The sequence below is a fragment of the Carcharhinus amblyrhynchos genome, chromosome 19 (genome assembly GCF_965287045.1).
Source record: "Carcharhinus amblyrhynchos chromosome 19, sCarAmb.v2.hapA, whole genome shotgun sequence".
Lineage (NCBI taxonomy): Eukaryota > Metazoa > Chordata > Chondrichthyes > Carcharhiniformes > Carcharhinidae > Carcharhinus > Carcharhinus amblyrhynchos.
In genome coordinates this window covers 20552936-20579665 of record NC_137342.1, presented here as the reverse complement: position 1 = coordinate 20579665, position 26730 = coordinate 20552936, and the positions used below count along the sequence as shown (strand labels likewise).

Sequence of the window (26730 nt, the reverse complement as noted above, 5' to 3'; positions counted from 1 at the left end):
TGTTGCAGTGTTAACATAAGCCTTACTTGTGACTAATAAATAAATGAAGCCATAATATTGCACAAAATCTTATGTCCAGAGGTGAGGGAAGTGTGATTGCCCTTCGCACAAAGGTCATATTCGACTGAGTGTGGCACCAAGGAGCACAAGTCAAACTGATCAGGATAAAGCCCCATTGGCTGCAATTATACCACATCACCAAGGAAAACAGCTGTGGTTCTTGCAGCTATGGTCCATCATCTCACATCACAGCATCATTACAGGAGTTCCTCACAGCAACACTTTCAGGCTCACGATTTTCAGACGATCTTTCCTCCGTCATTTGGTCACAAGTAGGGATGTGAGTGCGAAGTGTTCAGTTCCACTGCAATTTCTTATAATGAAGAAATCTTTGCCTCCATGCAGCAAGACCTGAACAACATCAAAACTTGGGTGTTAAGTGCTAATAACATCATGCTCATCAAGTACCAGGTAATGGATGGCTCCAGCAAGACAGAATCACCTCCTCTGATGCTCAATAGTATTACCCCTCACTTCACCTCTAGAATTGAGCCCTTCCATCCATGTTTGAGGCAATGCAAAGTTGAAATTGTGGAATTCCAACTGAGCAATGAGTAGGTTACTGGTGAGTAAATGTTGCTTGACAGAACTTTCAATGACACCCTCCATCACTTTGCTGATGATTGGGAGGAGGATAATGGTGCAATAATGGCCAGACTGTGTTTGTTCTGCTCTTTTGCAGACTAAACACCTGGGCAACTTCCTTCTTTGTCGGGCAGCTGCCAAAGATGTGGCAGATCTTGAACAACTTGATTTGCAGTGGTTAGTTCTCGAGTACTAGTATTCAGTCAGGACATTGTCAGGGTGATGATGGATGGAGAGGTGTTGGAAGATGTAGATATGGTCAGCTGTGTCTAAGGCTCACGACAGATTGAGAAGGATTTAGGTATAGCTGACTGCATTGCCATTATGTCAGATCTCATGTGTAACACACACCAAAGCCATTTCAGTATTATGATGGGATAGAATATTTGATGAGATTGAAATAAAAGTGTGAAAAAATGAGTGTGGATTTGTGAGGCAACACATGGTCTTGGACTTGAGAAGAAAGGGAGGTTGCAGATGGGATAGTAGATCTCAAGGACAGAGACGCCAGTGTTGGCATATTTGAGCTGAAGCATTACAATGGCAAAATGCACTGGATACAGCAATGACGATGTACCCTGGGCTTGGTCATTCTGTTTGCCCTCCTGTAAATATTTCTTCCTTTTCTCCACTTGGAAGGCCTCAGCAGAGTGCAAAGCCTCATCAGTTACCACATCCATACTCTGCAGCTGATGATTAACCATCTCAGAACTACTGTATGTGTCAATAGCTTTCCTGAAAGCAGACATGTTCTCAGTGGGATTGTTTATTCCTAAGGCAATCCTGTCTCTGATCATAAATGCTGGCCTCGCCAGCAATGCACAGCTCTCAATAATTTTTTTTTTTAATCCAGAATTAACATGAGGTAAACATGAATTAATAGGTAAACTCCAGTTGAGTACAGCACAAAATTGCATATCAGATGGCAGACAATTAAAATAGAGCCCACAATTTTTTGTGACCCCTCCCCACCCCACAGCATGACAAAAAAGAATTTCAAACTCTGTTTTTCCCTCATGAGGGATTTCAGCTTCTCTCTTTCTAAGATCTGGCCTCTACTTCCCTTAAAAGGCTCTCCAATTCAGATTGCTTCAATGACTGTTTGCCTCCCAGTTGTTCAATCTCTTCTTCTGAGATTGCATCCCACACAATTCACAAGGTTACATTCAACACAGTTCCAGCTTTATAACCATTGAGAACACCAGTACTCAAGGATGTTCCTTTGCTCCAACTGCCCAGCAACATGGAGCCAGTAGCCTTGAACCATCGTCTTAGCCCCCAGTGGAGTTTTCCCTGCCCCAAATATACAGGGCAATGTGACAGCTACTGGGGCTTCTCTGGGCTTCAAACTTCTCAAGCTAACATGAACGGAACCAGCCACCTTCTGCTTCACTTGCTCCTGACTAAGTCTCTGTCTAACTGATGTCTACTGACCCTTGAATTACTAAATGACCTATGAAAAACCTTCAACTGAGTCCCACCAGTGTGTCTTAGCAGAGTGAAATGCACCAGCCAAAACAATGTTTTAAATATTGGAATCTCCAATTCAAAAATTGTCACTCTCCATCACTGCTTGCTTACATAACACACTGACAAAAAAAATGATTTTAACAAATAGACCAGATCAGGTGAGGGCATCAGTTTTCCTTCCCAAGACATTGGTAAACTTGTTGGATTTTTAATGTAAGCAAATAGCTCGATGGTCACCTTTACAGATAGGATATTATTCCAAATCACAAAGCTTGGCATTTAAGATTAGATTAGGGTTTTTCATTTGTTTGAATCTATCCAATCAAGAGTTCTGACAAAGTTGGGCATGGATTCGACAGTCAATAGTTTTAAGAATTTGAAGGAGAAAAGGGAGGTGGGAGATGAGATGAGATGAGATGCTGATTTGCAACAACTGTGGGGTTGAGGGGGATATTTTTATAGGGGTGGGGTGAGTTTTGAAAAGCAAAGGGGTAGTACCCAAGCCAAGCTAACAACTGTTACCAGTTACGAGGGAAGCCAGAAAACAAGTTAGTGGTCAGCAGTGATTTGTTATTCATTACAGCTCTTGATCTTCCTGAAAGTCGTTTTGTGTAATTAGAATGCCAGTCTGTGCATTGTAATAAGAAAAATAAACTGCACAGGTTAAGTGTGAAGTGAAGACAATCTCTCAATACGTCAATACACAATAAATTTAGAGACATCAAATCATTGCCAAGAGGAATAAACATTGACGAGGGATTTCTGATGTAGGGGCTGAAAGAAATTGTAATTCATGTTCTGTTTATACAATGCTATCATTTAAAAGAATGATGTTACGTGGAATGATAGAAATTTAGAAAAAGTGCAATGGGGTTATTGTAGAAAATCCAGATCACGTATCTTGCACCAAAGATATGGGCTAAATGGCCTGATTTTATGGTCAATTTAATGAATTGTTGTGATTATATTAGTTTATTCAATTATTTGATCTGACTTTTCAAGTGGATTCAAAAGTTGCTTCTGCTCCACCCCTAGCTGTCCACAGTGGAATCTCGCTCCACAATCATCCTATTATTGCAAACGTTCATCAACCTCCTCTTCCCCTTGACTGCCCCCATCTCCCAATCCAGGTAAGGTGCAGTGTAATATCCATTTCTGATCCACAACCACCAGGTGATGGGATGTTTTCAGTCACCCTTTCTAAAATCTTGGTGCAACAGTGGATCAAGGCTTCAAGCTCAGCAACTTGAAAAACAACTACCCAAAAACGATGTTGTGGAGTATCTCAGGCAGGATCTAGCAGTGAATTTTAGCCACCTGGAGCTTAACAAACACTGCGCCACTGAAGCAACAAATGGAAGTAGAATGTGTGGAGTTATCTATCAGTGACCTCAGAAAAGAGTTTTTTTTTAAAGACACAAAAGTTTTGTTCCGTAGTCCTCGATACCCAGCCAGCTGAAACAGCTTCTATCTACCCTATCTGTTCCCCTTAAAGCTTGAAACCATTGATCAAAATCATCCCTTAAGCTTTAAATTCTCAGGAACCTTTTCTTGTACTTTAACCCTAGAAAGCCGTGTCTCATTTTGAGAAACTCAAATCTATTTCTTTCCAAATGAATCTTCTTACAGTCTGCTGGCCAGAATGGAATGCAGTGCTCCAAGTATGTTCCACCTAAGGCTGAATGGTTTCTATCCCCCTGTATTCTCACCTTTTACGTAAACATCAGTATCCCAATCATATTTTTGGTTAATTCCCATACCAGTTCATGGTGTTTTAATGGTATATGCATACAGACCTCTCATCTCTTTGGATCACCAGTGTTTCCAGCTTATCATTTAGAAAATTTTCTGATCTATCCCATCTGAAGTGGATGACCTCACATTGAAATACACTCTAATCCATTTGCTTAACGTATTAATATCTCTTTCTAACTTTATGTTCCAACCTACACTGCTTAAGGTATTTGTATCATTGACAAATTTGCATTTGGGCTTTCTATTCCATCTTCTATGTTGTTAATAAATAACTATGTCAATAATTTACATTCAATTCTGTTTTAGCTAACACTTCTTCTGGAAGTCCATACAAATAACAATGCATAGACATTCCCCTGTCCACTATCTCATTCACCTATTGAAATAAAAAACCAATCAGACTCATCAAACATAACGAACCGTATCACAATCCATACTGGCTTTCTTTGGTTGGCCAAAAATGGTCAAGTTAGTTATTCAGAGAAGTTGTTACAGACTCTAGCAACTTCCCAACAACAGATAGATATTAGCCAAATTGATCTATGGCTTCTCTTGCACAAGCACTGTAGAAGCATCAGATAAGTTTGCAGATCTTGAAAAGATCACAGGAGATGGCAGATGTGATTTAGCTTAAGGACATTTCAACATGGCAGAAATTGGGAAGACTCAGATAATGCTATAGAAAGAGTGGACACAAATCTGGGAGGAAATGTTTTCCAGGACCAGTGTCAGGAATTTCATGAAAGATGATGCCCTGGATTACCTTTCCTATCTGGGGCAATCCTACAGCTGTGGGCGGCCTTAGCAGAAAAGGAGGCAGCCCAATAGTGGCCCACCACCAAGTCACACACCATCTTGATTTGGAAACCTTTATCATTCCTTCATTGTCACTGGATCAAAATCCTACCCAACTGTGGGTGTGTAACACCAAGTTAACTGCAGCAGTTCAAGGTGGCAGTTCACCGTCACCTTCTTAATGGCAATTAAGGAATGGGCAATAAATAATGGCTTCACCAGCAACATTCTCCTTCCATGCATGAGTACAAAATAAGCACTTCTAGCATTTCAGTCAGATCTGACAAATGGCTAAAATGTGCCAGATTTTGTTAAGTCTGTGTCCTTTGGGTGTGAGAAAAACATGGGATCTACAGTAATGGGACTAATCCAGATGATGAGAATACATGTTTTCCGACAGACAAGGGCATCAAAGGAAGTGGTGGATAAAAATTAACAATTATACAAGTATCATGACAAAGGGTCAAGCATTCAGCAGTTGCAAATTACAACAGTTAAAAGTTATCCCTTTTCAAATATAGCACTTTTAAGTGGTACAAAAACAAGCCAAAAATTTTCAAGTATACCAAATGAACTTCACACAAAGATGCACAATTACTTCAACTTGGATCTTTCCTTGGTCTCATTAAAGTATCGGGAGACAAGTTCCCTCAATCCTCAGCTTTGTTCGGTGCAGAAAGACAATTAATTAGAACCACTGCTCAGGTTAACTCTGAAATGTTACTGGAATACAGATTTATTTCCAAGTGAAATCATTCTAATTAGCCTACTGCTGCAGTAAAAACGCAGATTGAAAGAACTTTCAGATGCAGCACCACAAAAAAGAAAATTTTCAACAGAACAGCTTCGCCACCGTCTCACTGCACATTTTCTTCACATGATCATTAGCCGCCAATAGAAAGAAAACTCAAAGAAAAACAAGTGAGAGAGTAAGCGTAAAAACAGATACTGATTTACTTTCAACTGCAAAACTACTGAATGTCAGTATCAAATTAGTCGTGTGATGCAAGCCAAAAACATTAGCTTAAACTCGGTCATTTCGTTCAACGAGGTCAAGTGGTAGTTAGAAACAATGATGCATTAAGATTCTTGCAACTTTATTACAGAATGCTCATTTAAGTTGACATTGTGCATCAGGCAGCTTGATAGACCAGCAGCGCATGAACAAGTGCATGAAAATCTGCTTGATTCTCTAACAAAGGTGAAACTGCACATGGCAGGTTAACATGATTCAGCTTTCCCCATGGAACTCCATGTAAACAATAATTGCCAAATTATCATGCAGGCATCAACTTCTTATAATCCAGCTAAAACTGAGTGAATTATACATTGAAATCAGCGTTTCTGTTTTGTTTTTAGTTACACCATTCAAGCAGTGCTGGCCCATCATTTATTAGTTCTCTCACCTTTTGCACAGAAGCTTGTTGAAAGAGAGGAATAAGAGGATTAGTTCTTGGAATATCAATATGAATCTGTAAATAAAGAAAGAAAACAGTAGCAGAGGCGAAATTATTCCTGGTGGTGCAGCCAGTCAAGGCGATTGCTAGCATTTAGCTGGGACTCAAAGCCAAGTTTCTCAGCTGCAGAGTGCGGTGCCATTTGTTTAGGAATACCCAATGTATTGAAGAGTCACAATTCAAGGTTAAGTGCTCCTTGAATACATTTAGCAACAGAACCAACTTTGCAACTCTGAATCCTAGCTTTGTCCATGCCTGCTGTATTTGCAGAGCTGGGTGAATCAATAATATCAATACTTCAAAGATAATTCAGTTTTACTATCATTTCCATATTCCAGTTTTACAGAAATCTAGAAGAGATGAAACATTCTTAAGAACCATCCACATTTTCAGTTTATTTACTGCACAAATTTTTAAGCAATCTTTGATCCTATATAAGCTTCTTGTTTGCAAACTGACCTCTAATCTTGTCTCAAAAGTTTATAGCTTAATCAGCAAAAATCATGGTGATTGTTATGCAATTCAAAAAATTCTAAGGATAAGTTACTTCACCAGATCAATGGATAACAGCAATGTATGTACATAAGAACCTAAGAACATATGTTTGCATGTGACTGTCTTAGTGCAAAATAGCTGTTTTTGGGCAGTTTTACTTGCAATCTTTTTTCAGCGTTTCCTTGTTTAGCCTAACTCAGATCGATAGCTGCATTCTGAAGACTGGAATCTCTAACTTCACATTGACACTAATACTGAACTTCAGCATCGAGTATTATTCAACTGCCAAGATGAGTCAGTTTAGACAAAAGTGCTGAGTGCATGTATCGGCACGGGAAGTTAAGTGATAAATGTCTATAGGAGGAAGCACTTGAAATCAATTATTGGAATTGAGGGCAATAGTCAAGTTGAGAAGCTATGCTTGCAAACTGACTTCCTAATTAAACACCATTAAATTTTCACTTGCTACCACCCATTCATTTGTCACGAGTCAACTGCATTAAAAAGGAGAGTTCTGCTGCAGGAGTGGTATCTTTGCTCACCAGTGACAAAAGGACAAGATCAGCTTGAAGATAACTACTCTTGCATCATCAATCAACCAACCTTTGACATGAGCTGTCTCTTCCCCTTAAAGGGTCCTCTGATAGCACAAGAGATCATCTCCCAATTTCTACACATTGTGTAGACCCAACCACCTGCAGAAAACAGATAGCTGGAATGCTGCAGAAACCCAGAACTGCTTTCTCCATTCCTTGGCAACTAGGACACAACTTAACTACAGCTTCCTACTGCTTTACAGCTGAGGGTCATCATTACATTTTCAGTGGCTGCAGTGCCAATACAACAAAATCAAAACCTAGATAATCTCCACTAGATAAGATTTACCTCTCAAAACAGCTCCCAAATTCTCTCTTTTCCTTCACAATTCATAACAGGGAGCTAGTCACAATCTTTATCTCACTTCCTACTTTTATTTAAGAGTCAATACAACAAAAGTTTAGTCAGCAAACATGGCCCCAAATAGCATTCTAACCATTAGCATCAAACTGAGATTATGAACAGGAATGTATGTAAAACACTGAAAACAACTAAAACATCAGCAAGGTTTGTCTGAGCTTCACACCACACCAGTGCACTGTGATTCTGCCCTTGGTTCAATGGGAATGTCCATCATTAATTGAAATTGTCAAGTTGTAGACATTTATAGCAATCCAAAATTATCAATGACTCATGAGGTGGCACAAGATGTTGCAACTTTGACAAAGTGGAAGGGGCTGTTGCAAATTCAAATATAAATGGCAATTTTCCTAACTGACAAATAAGTTGGTGTTGGCAGAAGCATAGATTCTTGTGCTTGTCCTTTCACCTATAGCTTAGCCTCTACAGGCACATATGGCTGTCGGAGAGTAAAAAAGCCCTGTATAAAAAAAAAATCAAGCCCCAATACTCAGTCATGTACTAATTCTGTGGATGACTCTCAAACCATGTTTCATCATTAATACAGAAGTAATTGGTGTTGATATGACAATCACAAGGCATCACAAATAATACTGATTGAAACAATTTCAAGAAAATACACAGGAAGGATTTTAAGCAATTGGAACTGATCAAATGAGAAACCCAGCTCTGCAAAAATCAAACCATATAGCCAATCACAGGAGCTTTAGTTATGGTACTGGTGGATGAGGCAGGGCAAAGATAGTATTTTACTTCATTCCCAAAGCTCTTACCTCTTTTACTTTTGGTTGCAGTATTAAACTCTCAGGAGTCATACGAGGTATATCTATGGCAATCTGATGGTTTAGAAAAACAATGAAGTTTCAGGAAAAAGTTGTCTAAAACATTTTTCCATTTTCTGACCCCAAAAACCATAACAAACCAATGCTTTTAAACACCAGTTTACAGTCTAAGTCCTTCCTCTATTAAATGAGGCAAATATTTAAATTTCTGTAATTTTTTTTTTGGCTGAAGTTTGCCACCAAGACTGAGAGAGAGAAACGGCATCGTCTTTCAAATTGTGCCCTGCAGGGCATTCTGGGCAAATTGTTTTTCTCAATTTAATGCAGCCTTTTAAAATAATGCAGTTACTTTTCCTCTTCATAATATTTCACAAGATAAAGAAAATGGATTACAGTTTGCCTTCAGTTAAAATGAAGTGTTAAGCCCAGTACCAAGAAATGCATCATCTTTGTCCTAATAATGGAGCTCCATTTTAAATTTAAAATTCTGAGTAAGTACATTCTGATTGAGAGATGATAACATTCTGAATTTAATGATGGGCCTATTGAATTGCCAGTGATTTGATAGTCCAAAACAATTTAAATGTTCATTTTAATACCATTTTTGCAATCATATAACGTACCCCATTGTCATGCCTGTTGTGTGTATCTTACTAAGTGTTTGCCTGGCATATTGATACTATACCAAGCATTAGTTTGCATCAGAAACTTGAGCCACATTCTGCACGATCTAAAACTCAAGTGGTACAGGAAGAGTTGGAAGGCATCCCTCCCATGTTCGGTTTAATTCATTCCAAAGTCAGACTGTGCCATAGCCATAGAGTTATGTGGTTGTTTTTTCAATCAATGTACACCCGAAACATCTTAAATCAGTACCAAGTGGAAACACAATGGCAACTTTACCAAGTTGGGATTGGGGCCTCAGAAGGGATGAAAATAGAGCTCAGGTTGCTGCAGACTGTTCACAATCTTAGCCTTGAGCTTTCAAATCCATACCCTTAAATCACAAAGGCTGTCTATTTATACCATCGTAGCTGGCCTCCCAATTCATCATCCTGAGCTCATCCGAAACACAGCTGCTTATATCCAAACTTGTACCAAGTCTCGTTCCCCCATCATCACTGGGCTCACTGACAAGTACTGGCTCCCAATTTACCAGTGTTACCTATGTTGAAGGCATTGCATAATTGCAAGCTGTTGATGAGTTAGCACATTCATCTGCCACAGCAAGAACTTTTAACTCCAGAGGCCTTATGATGAAAAAAGTGGAGACTTCAACTTCACACACAAGGTGCATATTTCAATAGGAAGGGATGCAACAAAGCCAGTACAGGAAAGATTTCAGTCCAAATACCTGTCTGTATGTGTCTTGATGATGTTCATCATTTCTAGAGTCATAGTATTGTTCAATAAAAGCAAAGTACTCTGCTCGTTTCCGCTGTAGTGTGCTTTCTCTTCTTTCAGCATTGGCAGGTAAGTAACCCTGGAAATAAAACAGAACAAGTGCATTTACATCAACTGAACTTCAGGTTGCACAATCTAACTGTTTTGAGGTTCAAGAAATTAATTTGCTCCAAATATATGAACATTTGGAAAGCATGAAAGGAGAACCAACAGATCAAGACATTTTAACCTTAAAAGTTCACAAGATCCCCTTAAATAAAACAGACTGGCTCAGTTTCAAAACAACAGTCCTTTGTATTCTCCAGCCTCCTGCCCAAAACAGGGAGAATGGTAGCTTGCACATTAACCGTGGTGGATTCAAAATATTTCTCCATTCTGTGACATTGCTGCAGGTAACTGTCTTTGTTGAGTTCCATTACTATCTTTCTGCTTGCAGACAAGTTAGCTCCCCCATCAAAGCCCTATCGCCACCCACCCATCGTTGATCAACATGAGCTCCCTTCCTTCAAAACATCAAATTTATCTCTAAGTCCCTCCAAATCCTTGCCCTGTGTTTTGTTTTAATTCTTTCAAGGGGCGAGGGCATCACTGGCAAGGGGTGGGGGGGGGAAGGAGAGAGAGAGAGAGAGAGGGAGAGAGAGGGAGAGAGAGAGAGGGAGAGAGAGTAGATTCAGTGTTGATTATACCACTGACTACCAAAGGGAGATAGTCATTTTGTTGGTGGTGGTCATTGTCTAGAACTGATGTGACACAAAAGTCACTCATCAGCCCAAGCAACATAAAGGTCTTTCACAACTTCTCAAGTATTGAAGCAATCAGCGCCCATAGGCAGAGAGGTAAAAACAATCGTCAACAAACGTCCCTTGTTCTCCTAATGGAAGGTCTAACTAATTAATGTCACCTTCTCCAGCCGAACCTTCCCCTCAAAAACTTGGTTCCTCCAAATCCAATATTCCACACATACCTTGCCTTCACTGATTCTTGTAAACTAGGAGTTGCCTCATTCAAATTTTCCACTGAAACTTTCTGCTACACCATTTGTCACCCCATCTTCCAAGGCTTACTTAATGGCCAGATTATCAACCACAGTTCAGAGATTCCGAATCGCTCTCTTTGCGACATTTCATTACATCTTGGGATGTTTCTTTATATGAAAGACAACAGCCAAGGTATTATGTTAAGAATAATGTTGAGGCGACCAGCCTTGGTCAGGCCATAGAAGTTATTACAACGTAAAGCAACTTTACATTGTAGTTCCAACATCACTCAAACTCAACACCATCCAAGCCAAAACAGCTCATCTGATTGGCATCCCATCCATCAACCATAGTTTTCATTCTCAACCACTGACACATGGTGGCAGCAGTGTGAGATGCACTGCAGCAATTCATCAAGCTTCCTCAAAACAGTATCAGGGTCCTGGTCTTCCCTGCTAAAATGCTTCACTATTCCAGAATCATCTTGGAATGCAAAGATAACCTCCATCTTCTTTCCTCCATTGCAAACCATCTTATTCAACTCCTTTCTCTGTCTCCTCCATCGCTACCATTAAAGAACTCAAGGACTTCTTTGTCCAAAAATCAAAACAGTTTGAGCAGCTGCCTGTGCCACATCCCTCCTTTCTCGGAGTCCACCAAACCAAATCTCCATTATACTCTCTTCTGCCACTGTCCTGAAATCACAATCTTCTAATTTCTGTCCTACCTCCCATCAAGTACTCTGAGCTCATCTTGTAAATTAGACCCCTCATGTTTGCTCAATTCTATTCCCACTAAACTGCTGACCCCCTAACTTCCCTTCCTGGCTCAACACTGTAAATGATTCTCTCGCTTCAGCTGTTTCCCTCATTTCTTCAAAACTGCCATCATCACCACAATCCTCAGAGAAAAATGCATCCTCCTGGCAAACTAATATCACATCTCCATCTCCCTTTCCTCTCAAAGTCCTTATACATGTTGTCACTTCCCAAATTTGCTCCCACATTACCCAGAATTTCATGTTTGAATCCCTCCAATGAGGATTCGGACCTTGCCACAATATAGAAACTCTTCTTATCCAAGTCACAAATTGCATGCGATCAGTAAATTTTCCCTCCTCATCCTTCTTGACCTGTCCATAACTTTAAAACATGTTTGACCTCACCATCTCTCCTCAAACACCTCTCCATCACCATCTAACTTTTGGGAGAACTCTCACCGGGTTCCACTCTTAGCTATCAAATCATATCCAGGAAAATATATGCAAGCTCTTGGTTATCTGATTGAACATCTCCTCATGTAGCCCAGTGTTATGCTTTGTTTAATAATCCTATGTGAAACCCCTTGGATTTCATGATGTTAAAAGGCACTATATAAAAATAAGTTATTCTAAAACATAGAAACCAAATGTTGCTGTCCAATTTGTGTGTTCCTGCACAAGTCATGCTTTACTGGTACTATGCCCTGGAGCAAGCACTGAAATCAATTTAAGGATGTAAAGTTACTGTACTTTCCCATTGGTTATTCACTAAACTTACCAGGAAATAAAAGAGCTTGTCCATTCAGTTCAAAGTGATTTTTTTAATGGTGTATTAAGACTTAATTTCTTCCAAGCAACCTCATTGGTACTGAAATTATATCTTTTTTTACACAAAGGTAGAGTCTCATTCTCTCAGATTCTACTTATTGTTGGAGGTTCCCAAAATTAAACTTTCCACTCTTTTGTCTCACCGCTCAATCTGTTATTTCTTTCCCTCCATTTCATTTTCTGTATGTGAATTTCACATGGAATTAAATGTTCTAGCGTATATACAACACGCACTGCATGTCTGCATGGAGATTCTTCAGTTGAGTTGGTTGAGGTGACACACTGTTGCTTGCCCTGTTCTCGTAAATCCCAAATAGTCAGGCGTGGGTGGTGTGCAGCTGCAGACACCAAATGGCTTTCAGTTGTCGCTCAAAATTCTGAGAGCCATCGTAAGCATAATGAATAGAATTAGCCATTCAATTACTGCTAAACGTAAAATTCAGACCAATATACAAACGCAAACTCTTCTTGTTGATGAGGTAGAATATCTTCTGCACAAAATTTGGTTCAAGATCTTGCAAAACCTTTCTGCAGAAATGCAAAGTTTTTTCCCCCCAGTGTCTTAAGCACTCGGGTTGTGTGATTAGTTTCCACTCCCAGTCACTTAACATATTATTGCTTCTAGAGATGATTAACCAATTCGGAATGTTAAATCCGCTTTTGCCACCTTTATCAAGTTCTAGCTTTTATATATCACAGGTAACATTAATTTAAAAATGAATAGCAATATGCATGTTGATTTTTTTCAATCTGGTGTCTTAGATTCAAACATGATGCCAACCATGAAAATAAAGAAACCTTACTGAAGTGAAGCCCTTTGACAAATAGCCTTTGTGTTGCAGCACCATGTGATCATGAAATTACAGGATTGTCATTATAAAACAATCTGCTTCACTTGGGAAGGAAACCTGTCATCCTTATCCTGTCTGGCCTCCAGGCCCACGACAAAAAGGAAGATGGCACCGAAGCTCATTTTTTCCATTACCAAAATTGCCTTTTAGACTTTGTTCCCCTGCATTCAAGCTATTTTTGCTGCTCTGTACAAGCATATTTGCCTCTGCAAAATTGTTACATCTCTATAATACCTTTACCTAACTCAGGTTTGAATTTTGCTGCCATATATCAAGGTCATAATGACCCTCTTGCATTTCTTGGGAGGACACAAGAAAAAACCTGTTATCTCAGCAGATCTCTCTCTTACTCAAATTTTCAATTTTTTCACTCTGGCACAATTTGTGTTTTTTTTACTACTCCATCAATACTATGATCAATATTTCTCTGAACTGTCCTTTTGCTCCATTTAAACTCATTATCTGACATAACTCACTTCTTCAGAATTCCACTATTTGGAATTAATTTTCAATAACTATCCTCAAGATACTTCTCCAAGAACTTAAATTTGTGGAATTTCTTATCACTCTCAATCTTTGGCTTCTCCTAAAATTTTGAGGCATTTAAAGTCCAACCCTGATCTTAATTAAGCAACACTTCTGACTTACCTTATTCTCTTTTGTGATTTGTTTCTTTTGGTGGTGCCTTGTAATATGTTCCTTGGTGATTCATAGAATCCCTATAATGCAGGAGGCCATTTGGCCCATCAAGCCCGTGCTGACAACAATCCCAACCAGGCTGTATCCCCGTAACCCCACATATTTACCCGGCTAATATCTCTGACACTAAGGGGCAATTTAGCATGGCCAATCAACCTAACCTGCACATCTTGGGCATTCATCTTAGCTTCTCAATTTAAAATGAAATAATTAACTTCACATCAGTCTTCCGAGCACATCTAGTTCTGGATTTTTTTTAAATCATTTTAATCTGAAGTCTTGTCTGAAGCACAGTAATTGCATATTCATATATTGCTGACACACCCACAGGCCAATTTAAATAGCCATTTGCATTTTACCACCTATGAATTTTGAAGAGCCGTAGATAACTTCCTTCTCCGCTGAGATAGAATTCCAGAAAAAAACAAGCATTCCATCAGACACCAAAACTTTCTGCAGCAGGTAATTATTAGCATCAGCAGCCAACAGATTCAGTCAAATGTGCACAAAGAAAGATCCAATAAACATGATTTTTGTAATCTACTTCAAGTGTCCTTAAATTCTTAGCTGGCTTCTATCCTGTTGGCAGGCACTTGCGTTTCTCAGCTTCATGCATGCACACATACAAGTGAAATTCTGTCCATATACGATATCAGCTACAATTACAATTTCTAGCAGAGTTCGTCAGATGGCCAGATAAGTATCCACCGAAGATGACCGCTTCATTTTCCCCTTCCAGCTACAGTCAGGTTAACTTTCCCAGCAGTTTATCAACATGGCACAAATCAAGGATTGAAACTGAAACACCAATTGAACTGAATGACTAAATACCACAAAATGTTGTACATTTAACGATAAGAGGGGTTCAATTTGTCCATTAACACAAAATTGTTCAAATGCTCATTCAGGTACTCAATAGTAAACATCAGTATGGGGCAGATTTATCAGGATCCTTTTTGTTTTCAAAATGCGAGGCAAAAATGATATGGCATCCAATTATCCAAATTGCAGCAAAGAAAGTATGTGCATTTCAGAAGAAATATCATCAGTTATATTAAGTGTAGAGTTAACAGGCTTACCAGTTACCCTGAAGTAATTATTTGTGATTAAGTAATCCAATTCTGAAATTTTTGAATAAATGTTCCAATTTCCATCAATGAGAATCAAGTTCAAAATTTTAAAGTACAGCTGACAACTACATATGAGATAATGAATGAAGGTGAAAGTGCCCTATCAAACTTTTAATGTGGCTTCTGAATTGCCTCGTTCAATTGAGAGTTTGGAAAAAATTAAAAACTCCCCTAGTCCTTTTACCAATTAGGATCTGACATGATTATTTATCAGCACACTGTCGCTTCCTTTGATAAGGCAGATTCCAACTTTGACAGATGACACCCGAGACCCACCTGTCTTCCTTTATCACAGCTCTCAAACACCAAAGTTATAAGGTGCTTCTTAATTACTGCATCGAAATTCACAGCTGCACCTACATAAACTGCAATACATCATGATATATTAGTGGAATTCATCATTCAAATGAAGCAGGCAGGAAACTTTGAAAGGCACTGCACATGGAGCATTCATCTAGTATGCTCTTCAAATGTAAGATGTTTTCACATCCACATCTTGAAGGTGCCTTTCAATGGCATCTAGGTAAGCTTTTGTATCTGCATTTGCTCCCCATATATTTTAAAAATCAAATACCATGTCCTAAACAGCTTTGCAACCCATTCAGTGATTGAACGACAGCAAAAAGTGTGCAAAGCTTAGAAAAACTTGCTCATTCATCAGGATATATATAATAGATATAAAATATATATTGCACAATTATATGTACTGTTACAGGAAAGCTCAATAATGTTTACCTCATTAGTTCAAATATGATTTCAAAATTAGCCCCTGATGAAGTTCTGTTTACAAAAATACTTTCACTCAAATGCAATTTAATTAGAAGTTGGTTTAACTCTAGACTTTACAACTGAATCCAAATAGAAAAGCTGAGTACATGCACTCCTGCATACCCATGCCTCCAAACCTTCCTCAGTCATTGTGGCAATGAGAAAGACTAGTAGGTTACTGGGAATGGACAAAGTACGAGGACAAAAGCACCAGAGAAAGCTATCCAACATTTATGGAAAAAAACAAATTCAAAGTAATGGAAATCTGAAATGAAAACAAAATGCTGGACTGCACACAAAAGAATGTCTGTAGAGAATAGTACTTCAGGCATAAGCTTTCATCAGAACCAAAAAACGTAGGTGTTAAAATTGCAGAACAATTGGGTGACCATGGCAAACGAAGCTAATGCAGAGAAAAGTGAAGATTTTTGGCAAGAAGAATGAGGAGAGACAATAAAGTCTAAAATTCTACAGTGAGTGCTGGAGCAGAAAGATCTGGGAGGTACACGTGCATAAATAATTAGAAATAGCAGGGCAAGATGAGAAAGTGGTCAAAAGGCATATGGGGATCCAGGGTTTTAATCGGCAGATGTACAGAGTGCCAAAGCAGCAAAGTTAGTTGATTGGCCTGAATGAAACACTGGTGCAGCTTCCACTTGAGTGTTCTGACCAATTACAGCCACCGCACTTCAGGAAGAATGAGAAAGGTTCGGAAAAGATCCAGAAAGGAATGGCGAGACTGATTCCAGAGATGAAGGGCTCATTTCTTTGAATTGACTGAAGAAGCTAGGCTTGTTCTCCTTAGAAAAGATTGAAAGCAGATTTGACAGAGGTGTTCAAAATTATGAGGAGTCTAAACATAGTAGACAGCGAAGAACCGTGACCATGGACAGGGGAGTTAAGAACCATAGAATATATATTTAAGGTGACTGGCAAAAGTATCACATGGAAAACAACATTGCACATCACAAGAAATGTTGGAGAACCTCTGAAATCCTTGTGTTACATCAATACTATCAGCTACTTCAAACAACATACAGATTTTCCATTCGGATACTTGGAGGGCTTTTTAATTTGGTTCTCATTACTCCATTCAACATTATGTTTCTGGATTCAGCAACATAATCTGTTTCAAATAATGAAGCTTAAAAACCTAACTTGTAAACGTCTAAACAAACTTCAAGGACTCTCTAAAACAGAATCCCAGCAGACCTCAACTCCCACCCAACCTCCCAGGTCACCAAATAACATTTAATTTCAGGTTTTACAATTTCACACAAATTAAATAAAAACCTACCTGTTGGGTAGTGGGACTTGCGATCATAAAAATGGTGAGGCAAAACAAATATGCATATTCATATATTCTTTATCTTGCCTGTTTTATTAAGACACAACTAGATACCAGATGGCTAAAATGTCCAGGGGATAAAAAGCAGAATAAATCAAATGGGAAAAAGGAAAGGATTGCCGAGACATGAAACTTACTTCTGCCATGGGATTGGAAAGAATTGCTACCTGATCAAATGAGAAAGCTTGCATTATTCTACACAATCCATGGCTTGCTAATTGGCTGAAAATTCACGCCAATTTACATTGATTAGGCTTACCTGATGGTTCAAAGTGATTTCCCTTAATATTACCCAACAGAGTTACAGCAATTTTTAATATTAAAAATTTAACAAAATGGTGAATAAGTGATCCTAATTTGTTGTTAATGATAAAGGAAGTTAAGAATATTACCACTACATTGCACTTCAAAGAAGAGGCGTATCAAAATGTTAACTCCGTTTCTCTCTCCACAAATGCTGCCAGGCCTGTGGAGTTTTCCAGCACTTGGTTTTAATTTTAGGTCTTGCAGGCAGCATGGTGGCACTGCTGCCTCACAGGACCAGGGACCCAGGTTCAATTCCTGGCTTGGGTCATGGTCTGTGTGGAGTTTGCACATTCTCCCCGTGTCTGCATGGGTTTTCTCTGGGTGCTCTGGTTTCCTCCCATAGATGTGGGTATGCCGGCGTTGGACTGGCGTAAACACAGTAAAAAGTCTGACAACACCAGGTTTTAGTCCAACCTATTTATTTGATAATATTCTCACAAGCTTTCGAGGGGACAGCCTCTTCGTCAGGTGAGGCTGTCCCCTCGAAAGCTTGTGAGAATATTATCAAATAAATAGGTTGGACTAAAACCTGGTGTTGTCAGACTTTTTACTGTGTTCCTCCCATAGTCCAGAGATGTGTGGATTGGTTATGCTAAACTGCCTCTTAGTGTCAGGGGTAAATGCATGGCATTATGGGAATAGGGCGATTGTGGTTGGTGCAGACCTGATGGGCTGAATGGCCTCCTTCTGCACTGTAGGATTCTATGATCTCCAGCATCCACAGTATTTTGCTTTTATTTAACAGTGTTATCTGTGACCTGAGTCTGAGACCATCTGAATCGCACTGTTGTAGAGATGGCTATAAAGATGTGCAACTTGAATTTATGAAAGCTATACTGGCAGAAATGTGCAGCAGCAAGTGTCACTGTGTTACAGCAGTGATGCTGAAACTACTTATAATTAGACAGAACCTTCAAAGTAATAAAATGTTCCCAGGTACTTCACAGGGAAATTAGAACACAATATTTGAAACAGAGCCAACTAGAGCAATATTAAGGCAGGATACCAAATCTTTGGTCAAAGAGATAGGTATCAAGGAGCATCTCAAAGCAAGTGGTGTATAGCGTTGCAGAGGTTTAAGGAGGCAGTTCCAGACCTTAGGACCATGAAAGCTGAAGGCACAACCATCAATGGTGGAGCAAATTAGAACTGGGAATGTCCAAGTGGCCAGAATTAGAGGAATACAGATATCACTGAGATTGTGAGGAAGGAGGAAATTAGAGACTGGGAGGTTTAAGTCATTGAGGAATTTGAAAGCAAGGGTGAGAGTTTTGTTTAAACAGATACCAATGTAGGTCAGCAAGTACAGGTTTCATTGGCAAACAAGACTCAGTGCAAGGAGTGATTTTGATGACCTCAACCTTAGGGCAGATAGAACATGAAAAGCCAGCTGAGTGTGCCTCCAAGTAGTCAAGTTGAGGGGCAACAAAGGCATGGAAGTAAATGCGGTTAGGTAGTGGACAAGTTGGATATGGTCATGGAGGTGGAGGTGAATGGTCTTGTTGATGGCATGGATATTTTGTCAAGAAGCTCACATCATGGTCAAACATAAAAGTAAGGTGGCAAACAGTCTGACTCAGCCTTGTATAGTTGCAAGGAAGGGAGATGAAGTCCTCAGATACAGAATATAGAAGACAATTACATTTCATGAGAAGAAATTTCTGTTCATTCAATACTGAATGTCAGACAAGCACAAATGGAGCACTTGAGGAGAGGAGACTGAGGTAGAGCTGGGCATCATGAGTGTACATGTGAAACCTAATGTTGTGTTTTCTGATGTTGCCATTGTGGAGCAACATATCGATGAGAGATAAGAAAGGATCAAGGATAAATTCTTGAGACATGTCAGAGGCAATGTTGTGCGAGTGGAAAGAGAAGCCATTGCAGATTAAACATGATTGGATACAATGGAATCAGCAGCCTCAACCATGGTGCTATAATTAAGGAGCATACTGTTCCCAATCTCATCACAGGTTGATAAGAACAAAGGAGAATAGTCTACCTTTGTCAGCAAGATGGAAACCAGATTAGAGGCATTCAAAGATGAAGTTCAGGGACGATGGGCATAGATTTTGGTGGTGATAGCATATTCATAAAGTTTGGTGAGTAAAGGAGGTTGGAAACAGGAAAGCAGTTTGCAATGGAAAAGGGATATGACAGCTGTTTAAGGAAATGCAGATAGTACCTTGAATAAATCAAATTAAGATTGTTCAACATATGTGGCAAATTCCACAAAAATTGCAGGTGTCCAAATGTCAAAAACCTGATAGAATCAATGCAAAAAGTTTAAGATCTTAAAAGAAAGCAGTTACCCAATGTTGAGTTTTCTAAAAGCCAAATTTCAAAACTTTGTTCTTCATCAATAATCCAACAACAAAATAATGGCACCTGCACTGTAAAGTTTAAAACCTGGGTGAAGTGTAGATCAACTTTGATTTTAAATGGATAATTCTCTTCCTGACCTATTTACATATTTTTACAGATACACCACAGAAAGCATCCTTTCTGGATCTATCACAGCTTGGTGTGGCTCCTGCTCTGCCCAAGATCGCAAGAAATTACAAAGGGTTGTGAACATAGCCCAGTCCATCACACAAACCAACCTCACATCCAATGGCTCCATCTACAATTCACACCACCCCAGAAAATCAACCAACATAAGCAAGGACCCCACACACCCTTCTACCTTCTTCCATCAGCAAAAAGATACAAAAGACAGAACAAATACCAGCCAACTCAAGAACAACTTCTTCCCTGCTGCCATCAGACTTTTGAATGGACCTACCATATAGTAAATTGATCTTTTTCTTCACCCTATCTGTATGTTTTATCTGTATAGCGTGGAAGAAACAATACTGTTCACTTCATCTCAATACATATGACAATAATAAATCAAATCAGTCCTAAGAAATCTAGAATATAATCACTCTGGACTGTCACTGTTGAGAAATGGAGTATGTTGCATTTCAGGCACCCAATTAAGCTCTTGCAGGAAGGAATAACACGTTAACCTTAAAAATATCTCCTCGTATGACATTTTTTAATTCCTTAACGATCCCTGTTGCACTCACAGGACAAAGCTGCCAATTAAGTGACAAGCTGAGGGCATTTGTGTGCCATAGTGTCATATCTGATTCGCATGTTTGTTACCTGGCTAAGGTAAAAAAAAACATTTTTAATAGACTTGATACCAAGCCGCCGAAAAAAAACATCAAAAATTGTGGCCAAAATTTTCTGCCACAGATGGGACCAGAGGATTCTGCTCAGTATTTTTGTTTCATATATAGAGCGTGAAGTGAGGCTACAACATGCCAAATGCAAATCCTCTCGCACGTACAAAGGTGCTGCCGGAGCTGAATCATCTAAAACCACAGAGCCTAACAGTGTACACTGATTAACTTCATATTGCTCATTTACCTTAATCAAGGTTGGTTTGCAAGGTTCAGAAAAACTGGTCCCCAAGTCCTGTTAGCACTGTGTCTGGGCAATATAAATATTCTGGAGTCAAGTCTGGCTCAAACAGAACACTTTCCACAGAAGGTCGGCTTAGTTTGAAAGTCCAATATTAATGCATCCCCTCCCCAACTCCTCTTTCTGCTCCCTCCCTCCCCCCCGCCCCGGATCGCTATGTTTGATAATGAGTGTGGCCAGTCTGGATAATTTCAACTGTCCTATATTTAACTTAAAACAAAAAGAGAATTTCAACTCACCAGTTTTGAGCTGAAATTAAACACAAGCTGACATTAACAGGCATCGCCAGTATTGCACAAAAAAAATTAGCTTTGAATCTTAAACAAACTATAAGGATGGTGTGCAGAAAGAATTTGATTCAGAATCAAAAATCATAGACAATTCATTTTCCTTGAATGTGCTTACTTTTAGATCAACCTCTTAGATATTAAGAAAATACACTTACTGAAAGAAGTTTCCACGTAATTGGTCGAACCTGTCTTGGGATTCCAGACCAGCTGAACTTCCTCAACTCTTCTGCATTAAAACAAAGATCATTGTCTTAAAAACATAATCAAGAGTGCAATGAATTAAGTAACAGTCCAAAACATGATATATATCGCTGGTTGAAAAGTTCCTGATTCTATGCAAATCTGGTGGCACAGTGGTTAGCACTGTTGCCTCTCAGCGCCAAGGACCCAGGGTCGATTCCACCCTTAGGTGACTGACTGTGTGGAGTTTGCAGGTCCTCCCCATGTCTGCATGGGTTTCCTCCCACATTTTGATTCTAAGTTAATCAATATCAAAAACAACTTGAGAGGAGGGAAAAAAGGGAAGGGATGTGGAGAAATTCAGCCTCTTTTCTGGGTTGTCCTAGGCTGAACAAGACTTCTCCCACCCTTCACATCTTTTTTAATCCTGATCTAAGTTTGCATTTCCATTTTCTTTCCATCATAAAGGCCAACTTGCACTTCCATCACAACATCAGCTGCCATTCCTATCTCACCCATTCATTATTGAAATCCTCAAATATGCTCTTGCCACCTCTTCATCTAACATTCCTGGTAGCCCTCATCCACCATTGTTCACTCAGAATTCTACTTTCCGTGCTGACATACAGCGACCTGGGCACTCAGTATAATCCATCTCAATCCTTCTGCAGTGCATCAATCAACAGCTCACTCACCACTCCTATTCAAACTCTCCATTCTTCTGACTCTGAAGTCATATGGAGCAAAACCAGAAAAGGAGAGGAGAGCCAGAAAGAAACAAACACAAATATCCCAAATAAGCGAGTGGCTGCATCCTTTGCAACACCACAGATTGATAAGATGTTAAGTTTTCGTCTCATCCTGTAATAGACCAAGCAACTGTTGGTCACACAATCAGGGCAGAGTTTACCAACCCCAGCAAAATGAGATTGGAATTATAAGTTTCTCAAGCCATCCAAGCCAGAGGCATATGATTAACTTTCAAGTTACAAATTGCATTTTTAGATTTATATCTGGTTGAAGGTCTCAGAAAAATCAAGTCTTCAAGAAATTATTCAAATTTCAACACTCACGTGTTGCTTCATTTTCTTAATTTGTTTCTTCACGACTCTCAGAATGTACTATTCATATGTATTTTAGCAAATCTATGATCTGCTAAATATAAGCAGTCTACAGGCAATTTTACGTAATTCCTAAAATTTTCAAACAAAAATGAATTAAACCAACACAAGGAGATGGAAATTTGGTTTAACAAATTTTAAATTAGATCATTTGAAGTAATAAGCAATTAAGTGTAGAGTGTTATTAATTGAACAGATTAGATATGCTTGACAGACATTTGATATCAACAATGCTTTTGCAAATGTAATATGCACTTGGCACATGAGGTTTGCTCGTACTGTTGGGAAAGGTTTGAACTAGCTGAAGACGCAAACATGGGATGCAGGTTCAGAAGGGAAAGAAGCGAAGTTGAACACGGAAAGCAGAAAATTAACAAGCGAGTGTAAAAAATAGCGGAAGCAAAGGTTAGGAAATAGACAAAGAAATTAGGCAGCTGCAATATGCTACATATTTCAATGCAATGAGCCTAGTGAAGAAGGTAGGTTTGCTGAGGTCACAGATGGATGTTTAGAAGAATAATATTATACATATTACTGAAACATGGCTTTAAGAGCAGAAAAGGAAGCCCATTGGGTAACTAGGCTTTCAGATGAGATCGAGATTGGGATAAAAAAGAGTAGGGATATAATATTGTTAAAGAAACACTTGCAGCTGTGAGCAGGGATCAAATGAGAGTTGAAATGAATAGCAAAAATATAGGCAATCACACTGCTGGGGAAATATAAGGGGCACCCAAACAGACAAATGGAAATAGAAGGGCAAATGCTCAGGCAAATTTCTGATAAGTACAAAATCAATGGAGTAGTAATAGCAAGGAATTTCAATCAACTGGGAAAGAATCAGTCTAAAAAGGTACAAGACCACAGGACTCTTTGTATTTAGGAGAAAATGTTTAGCAAGAATGTAGCAAACCCAACATGTGATAGGCAAGTTCCGAATTGCTTTAAAGACTAAAGCTGGGCATGTGGATGGGGTTGTCAGTGAGAGAGTCTTGTGTGGTCATAATACAGTGAGATTTAGCAGGACAAACGTAAATCAGGAGTTAAAGTCCTCAAGCTTAAGTTTATTTATTAATTCACAAGTAGGCTGACATTAACATTGCAATCAAGTTATTATAAGGTTAGTCGCCACACTCTGGTGCTTATTCAGGTACACAGAGAAAATTTACTTTGGCCAATGCACATAACCAACACGTCTTTCAGGCTGTGGGAGGAAACTGGAATACCCTGAGGAAACCAACGCAGGCACGGGGAGAATGTGCAGATTCTGCACAGGCAGTGACCCAAGGAGGAAATTAAACCCAGGTCCCTGGCACTGTGAGGCAGCAGTACTAACCACTTGCCACTCAAAGGGAAAAGATCAAATTAAACTAAGATGTGGACTGGAAAGATAAGAACATAAGAACATAAGAAATAGGAGCAGGAGTAGGCCATCTAGCCCTTCGAGCCTGCCCCGCCATTCAATAAGATCATGGCTGATCTGAAGTGGATCAGTTCCACTTTCCCGCCCTCTCCCCATAACCCTTAATCCCCTCTCTTATCAAGAACCCATCAACCCGCTTCTTAAAAATATTTAGCGAGGCAGCCTCCACCACTTCAACGGGCAGAGAATTCCAGAGATTCACCACCCTTTGAGCGAAGAAGTTCCTCCTCAACTCCGTTCTAAACCGCCTCCCCTTTATCTTGAGGCTGTGCCCCCTAGTCCTACTGTCTTTTTTGAGTGGGAAGAGTCTCTCCACCTCTATCCTATCCATCCCATTCATCATCTTATACGTCTCAATGAGATCTCCCCTCATTCTTCTAAACTCTAACGAGTACAAGCCTAGTTTATTCAGCCTCTCCTCATAGCTCAATCCCCTCAACTCCGGTATCAGCCTAGTAAACCTCCTCTGCACTCCCTCCAGGGCCAAAATATCCTTGCGCAGGTGCAAGATCTTCTTGATAAATCAGTGTCAGCGGAGTGGGAGGCATTGGTGAGTGGTTCAGGAGAAGAGTGAGGCTGTCTTCAACATTAATGAATTCACGGCAATGAGGTCAAGTGGATAAAGTCACTGTTTAGTTCTCCATGTCTTTCATGTTCCATCCACTGTTACTGTTGTGGTTAATTTAAACCGTTGGCTTTCACCAAATGGTTGGGGTTTGGTATCAGAGTAAGAGGGAACTTTGATTTCTGAAATGGAAGGTGTGGACAGAAATTTTATAACAATGCAACTGACTGCACACAAAAGGAGCCTCGTGAGCTGTGCACTTGTTGCACCTTGCTCAACAAAAGACTGTTATAACCAAGGAATCGGAGAAAATGCCAATGTCAAGACACTGGATTGATTTATCAGAAGGCAGTTTTCTAGTGCATTTATCAACTATGTGGCAATGGCTGTTGCACAATGTCAGCAATCTACAAACATTTCTGGAATGTCCCATTTATTGTTGAATCTTTTAGATTAGGTCACACTCAAAGAATCTAAAACATTCATTGTTCATGAGATTCACATCCATGTTGGAACTTGGAATCTGAAAATAAAAGACTTTACTAAGGGTTCAAAAGCAATAGAAAAGGCAATATTTGATGATTTCATGACTGCAGCAGAAATCAACTCAACTAATTGCATTTAGGTCTGCATTGACAGGGCTGTGTAATGGTCAGACAGTACTCTAAAGTCATGAATGAAATAGAATTCAACAACCCTTTCCACCATTGCTGGTGATTGAGTATAGATTCATGGGGCAGTAATTAGCCTAATTGGATTTGTCCTTTTTTGTGGACAATATATTTGGGCAATTTTCACACTGCCAGATAGATGCCAATATTGTAGATGCACTAGAACAGCTTGGACAGCTAAATTTGGTGCACAAGTCTTCAGTACTGTTGCCTTGGCCTCAAGCCTTCGTAGCATCCAGTGCCTTCTTATTTTCATGTAGAGTGAATCAAATTGGCATCTATGATGCTGGGCACCGTAAGAGGTCAAGATAGATCACCTGCCCAGCACGTCTGGTTGAAGATGACTGCAAATGCTTCAGCCTTGACTTTTGCACTGATGTGCTGAGCTCTACAATTTTTTAAGAACATTTGTGGACTCCTGCTGTTAATTATTTTATTGTCCACCACTGACAGCCGAACGTGGCAGGACAAGAGACCTTAATTGTGCACAAGTGCCTGTGTGCAAATTTTTTCTATCATGGGAAGGGATGCTGGATCCACCACAATTGAGAGCTCCAAACCTAAGAGACAGTCCCTTGATTTCTGGGAATGAGCACCCGACAAATAACCATTTTTTTGAAATGACACTGTTTATGGCTTTCACAGTGCGTTGGACTAAACCTGAATCTCATTCAAACTAAAGTCATATTCTCTGAGCCCAGCATTCTCATTTCTAAAGAGTAGGCCATGCAAGACAGAAAATATTTACATTTCTGTGAATTCACTGCCTTGATGTGCTCATTTATCCAAATTCCATTTGTTAGAGTTTTTTTTATTTGCAATAACCCACAGAGGATAAGAGAGGAAATAATTTCAAATTGCAATAAAAAATTGAGTTTTCCGGCAGCAGCACAATTAACTGGAGCAGCTTTGTGAAAATGCCCCAAGTGCTTTTTGAATCAACTAAATTAATGCTCATCATTATCAGCCTTAAAGTTAATGGCAATGCTGCCCCGGCATTCACTTATCACCTCACACTAACTTCAATGGCCTTTTGTGGTATTTATTTCCAGTAATTTATTACTTTAAAAAACTGTTCTTTTTGAAAGGGAAAGGGAAGTTTTCTTCCCTCAAGTCAGTGCTCAATTGAATAAGCAAAAATTGCTTTGGGGGGGAGTTTTCTGGTGGGAGAGTCCCCATGGATCTATGTCTTGGTTTTTCTAGTAGTATGTGGAGTGGGTTTGGAGAAGCCTTGGTTTGTGTTGCCTCAGTGCATCTTGTAGTTGGAACATACTGCAAACACCACGAGAAAAACAAAGGCATAGATACACGATGATACACTACCATCAGAAAGTTCCCTCCAAAGCAGACAGCATTCTGACTTGGAACTATAAACTGTTCCTTCACTGTGGCTGGAGCAAAACTCTGGAACTCTCTCTCCAAAAACATTGTGACTATACCGACACAACATGGACTGTTCAAGAAGGGGCTCACCATCATCTTCTCAAGGGCTTATTAGGATAAGCAGTAACTGCTTATCGAGCCAGCAATTTTCATACCTCACAAATAAAGGTCAGACTAAGGGCTATTCGCACCATTCTCT

General features: G+C 39.5%; 1 protein-coding gene across 4 annotated transcripts in view; it reads right to left on the bottom strand.

Annotated features, from left to right (window-relative positions):
• tbc1d22a (TBC1 domain family, member 22a) overlaps nt 1–26730 on the bottom strand; it is a 373403-nt gene that overhangs the window by 278880 nt on the left and 67793 nt on the right. Inside the window, exons 5-8 of one of the 4 annotated variants that reach the window (XM_080207367.1) lie at nt 21344–21414; nt 9711–9839; nt 8348–8410; nt 6072–6137 (exon numbers count right to left, since the gene is read on the bottom strand). In XM_080207367.1, coding sequence (XP_080063493.1) covers nt 6072–6137; nt 8348–8410; nt 9711–9839; nt 21344–21414 — 329 coding nt within the window. The remainder of the gene's footprint in view (nt 1–6071; nt 6138–8347; nt 8411–9710; nt 9840–21343; nt 21415–26730) is intronic. The other 3 variants (XM_080207368.1, XM_080207369.1, XM_080207370.1) reach the window with 3 other exon arrangements.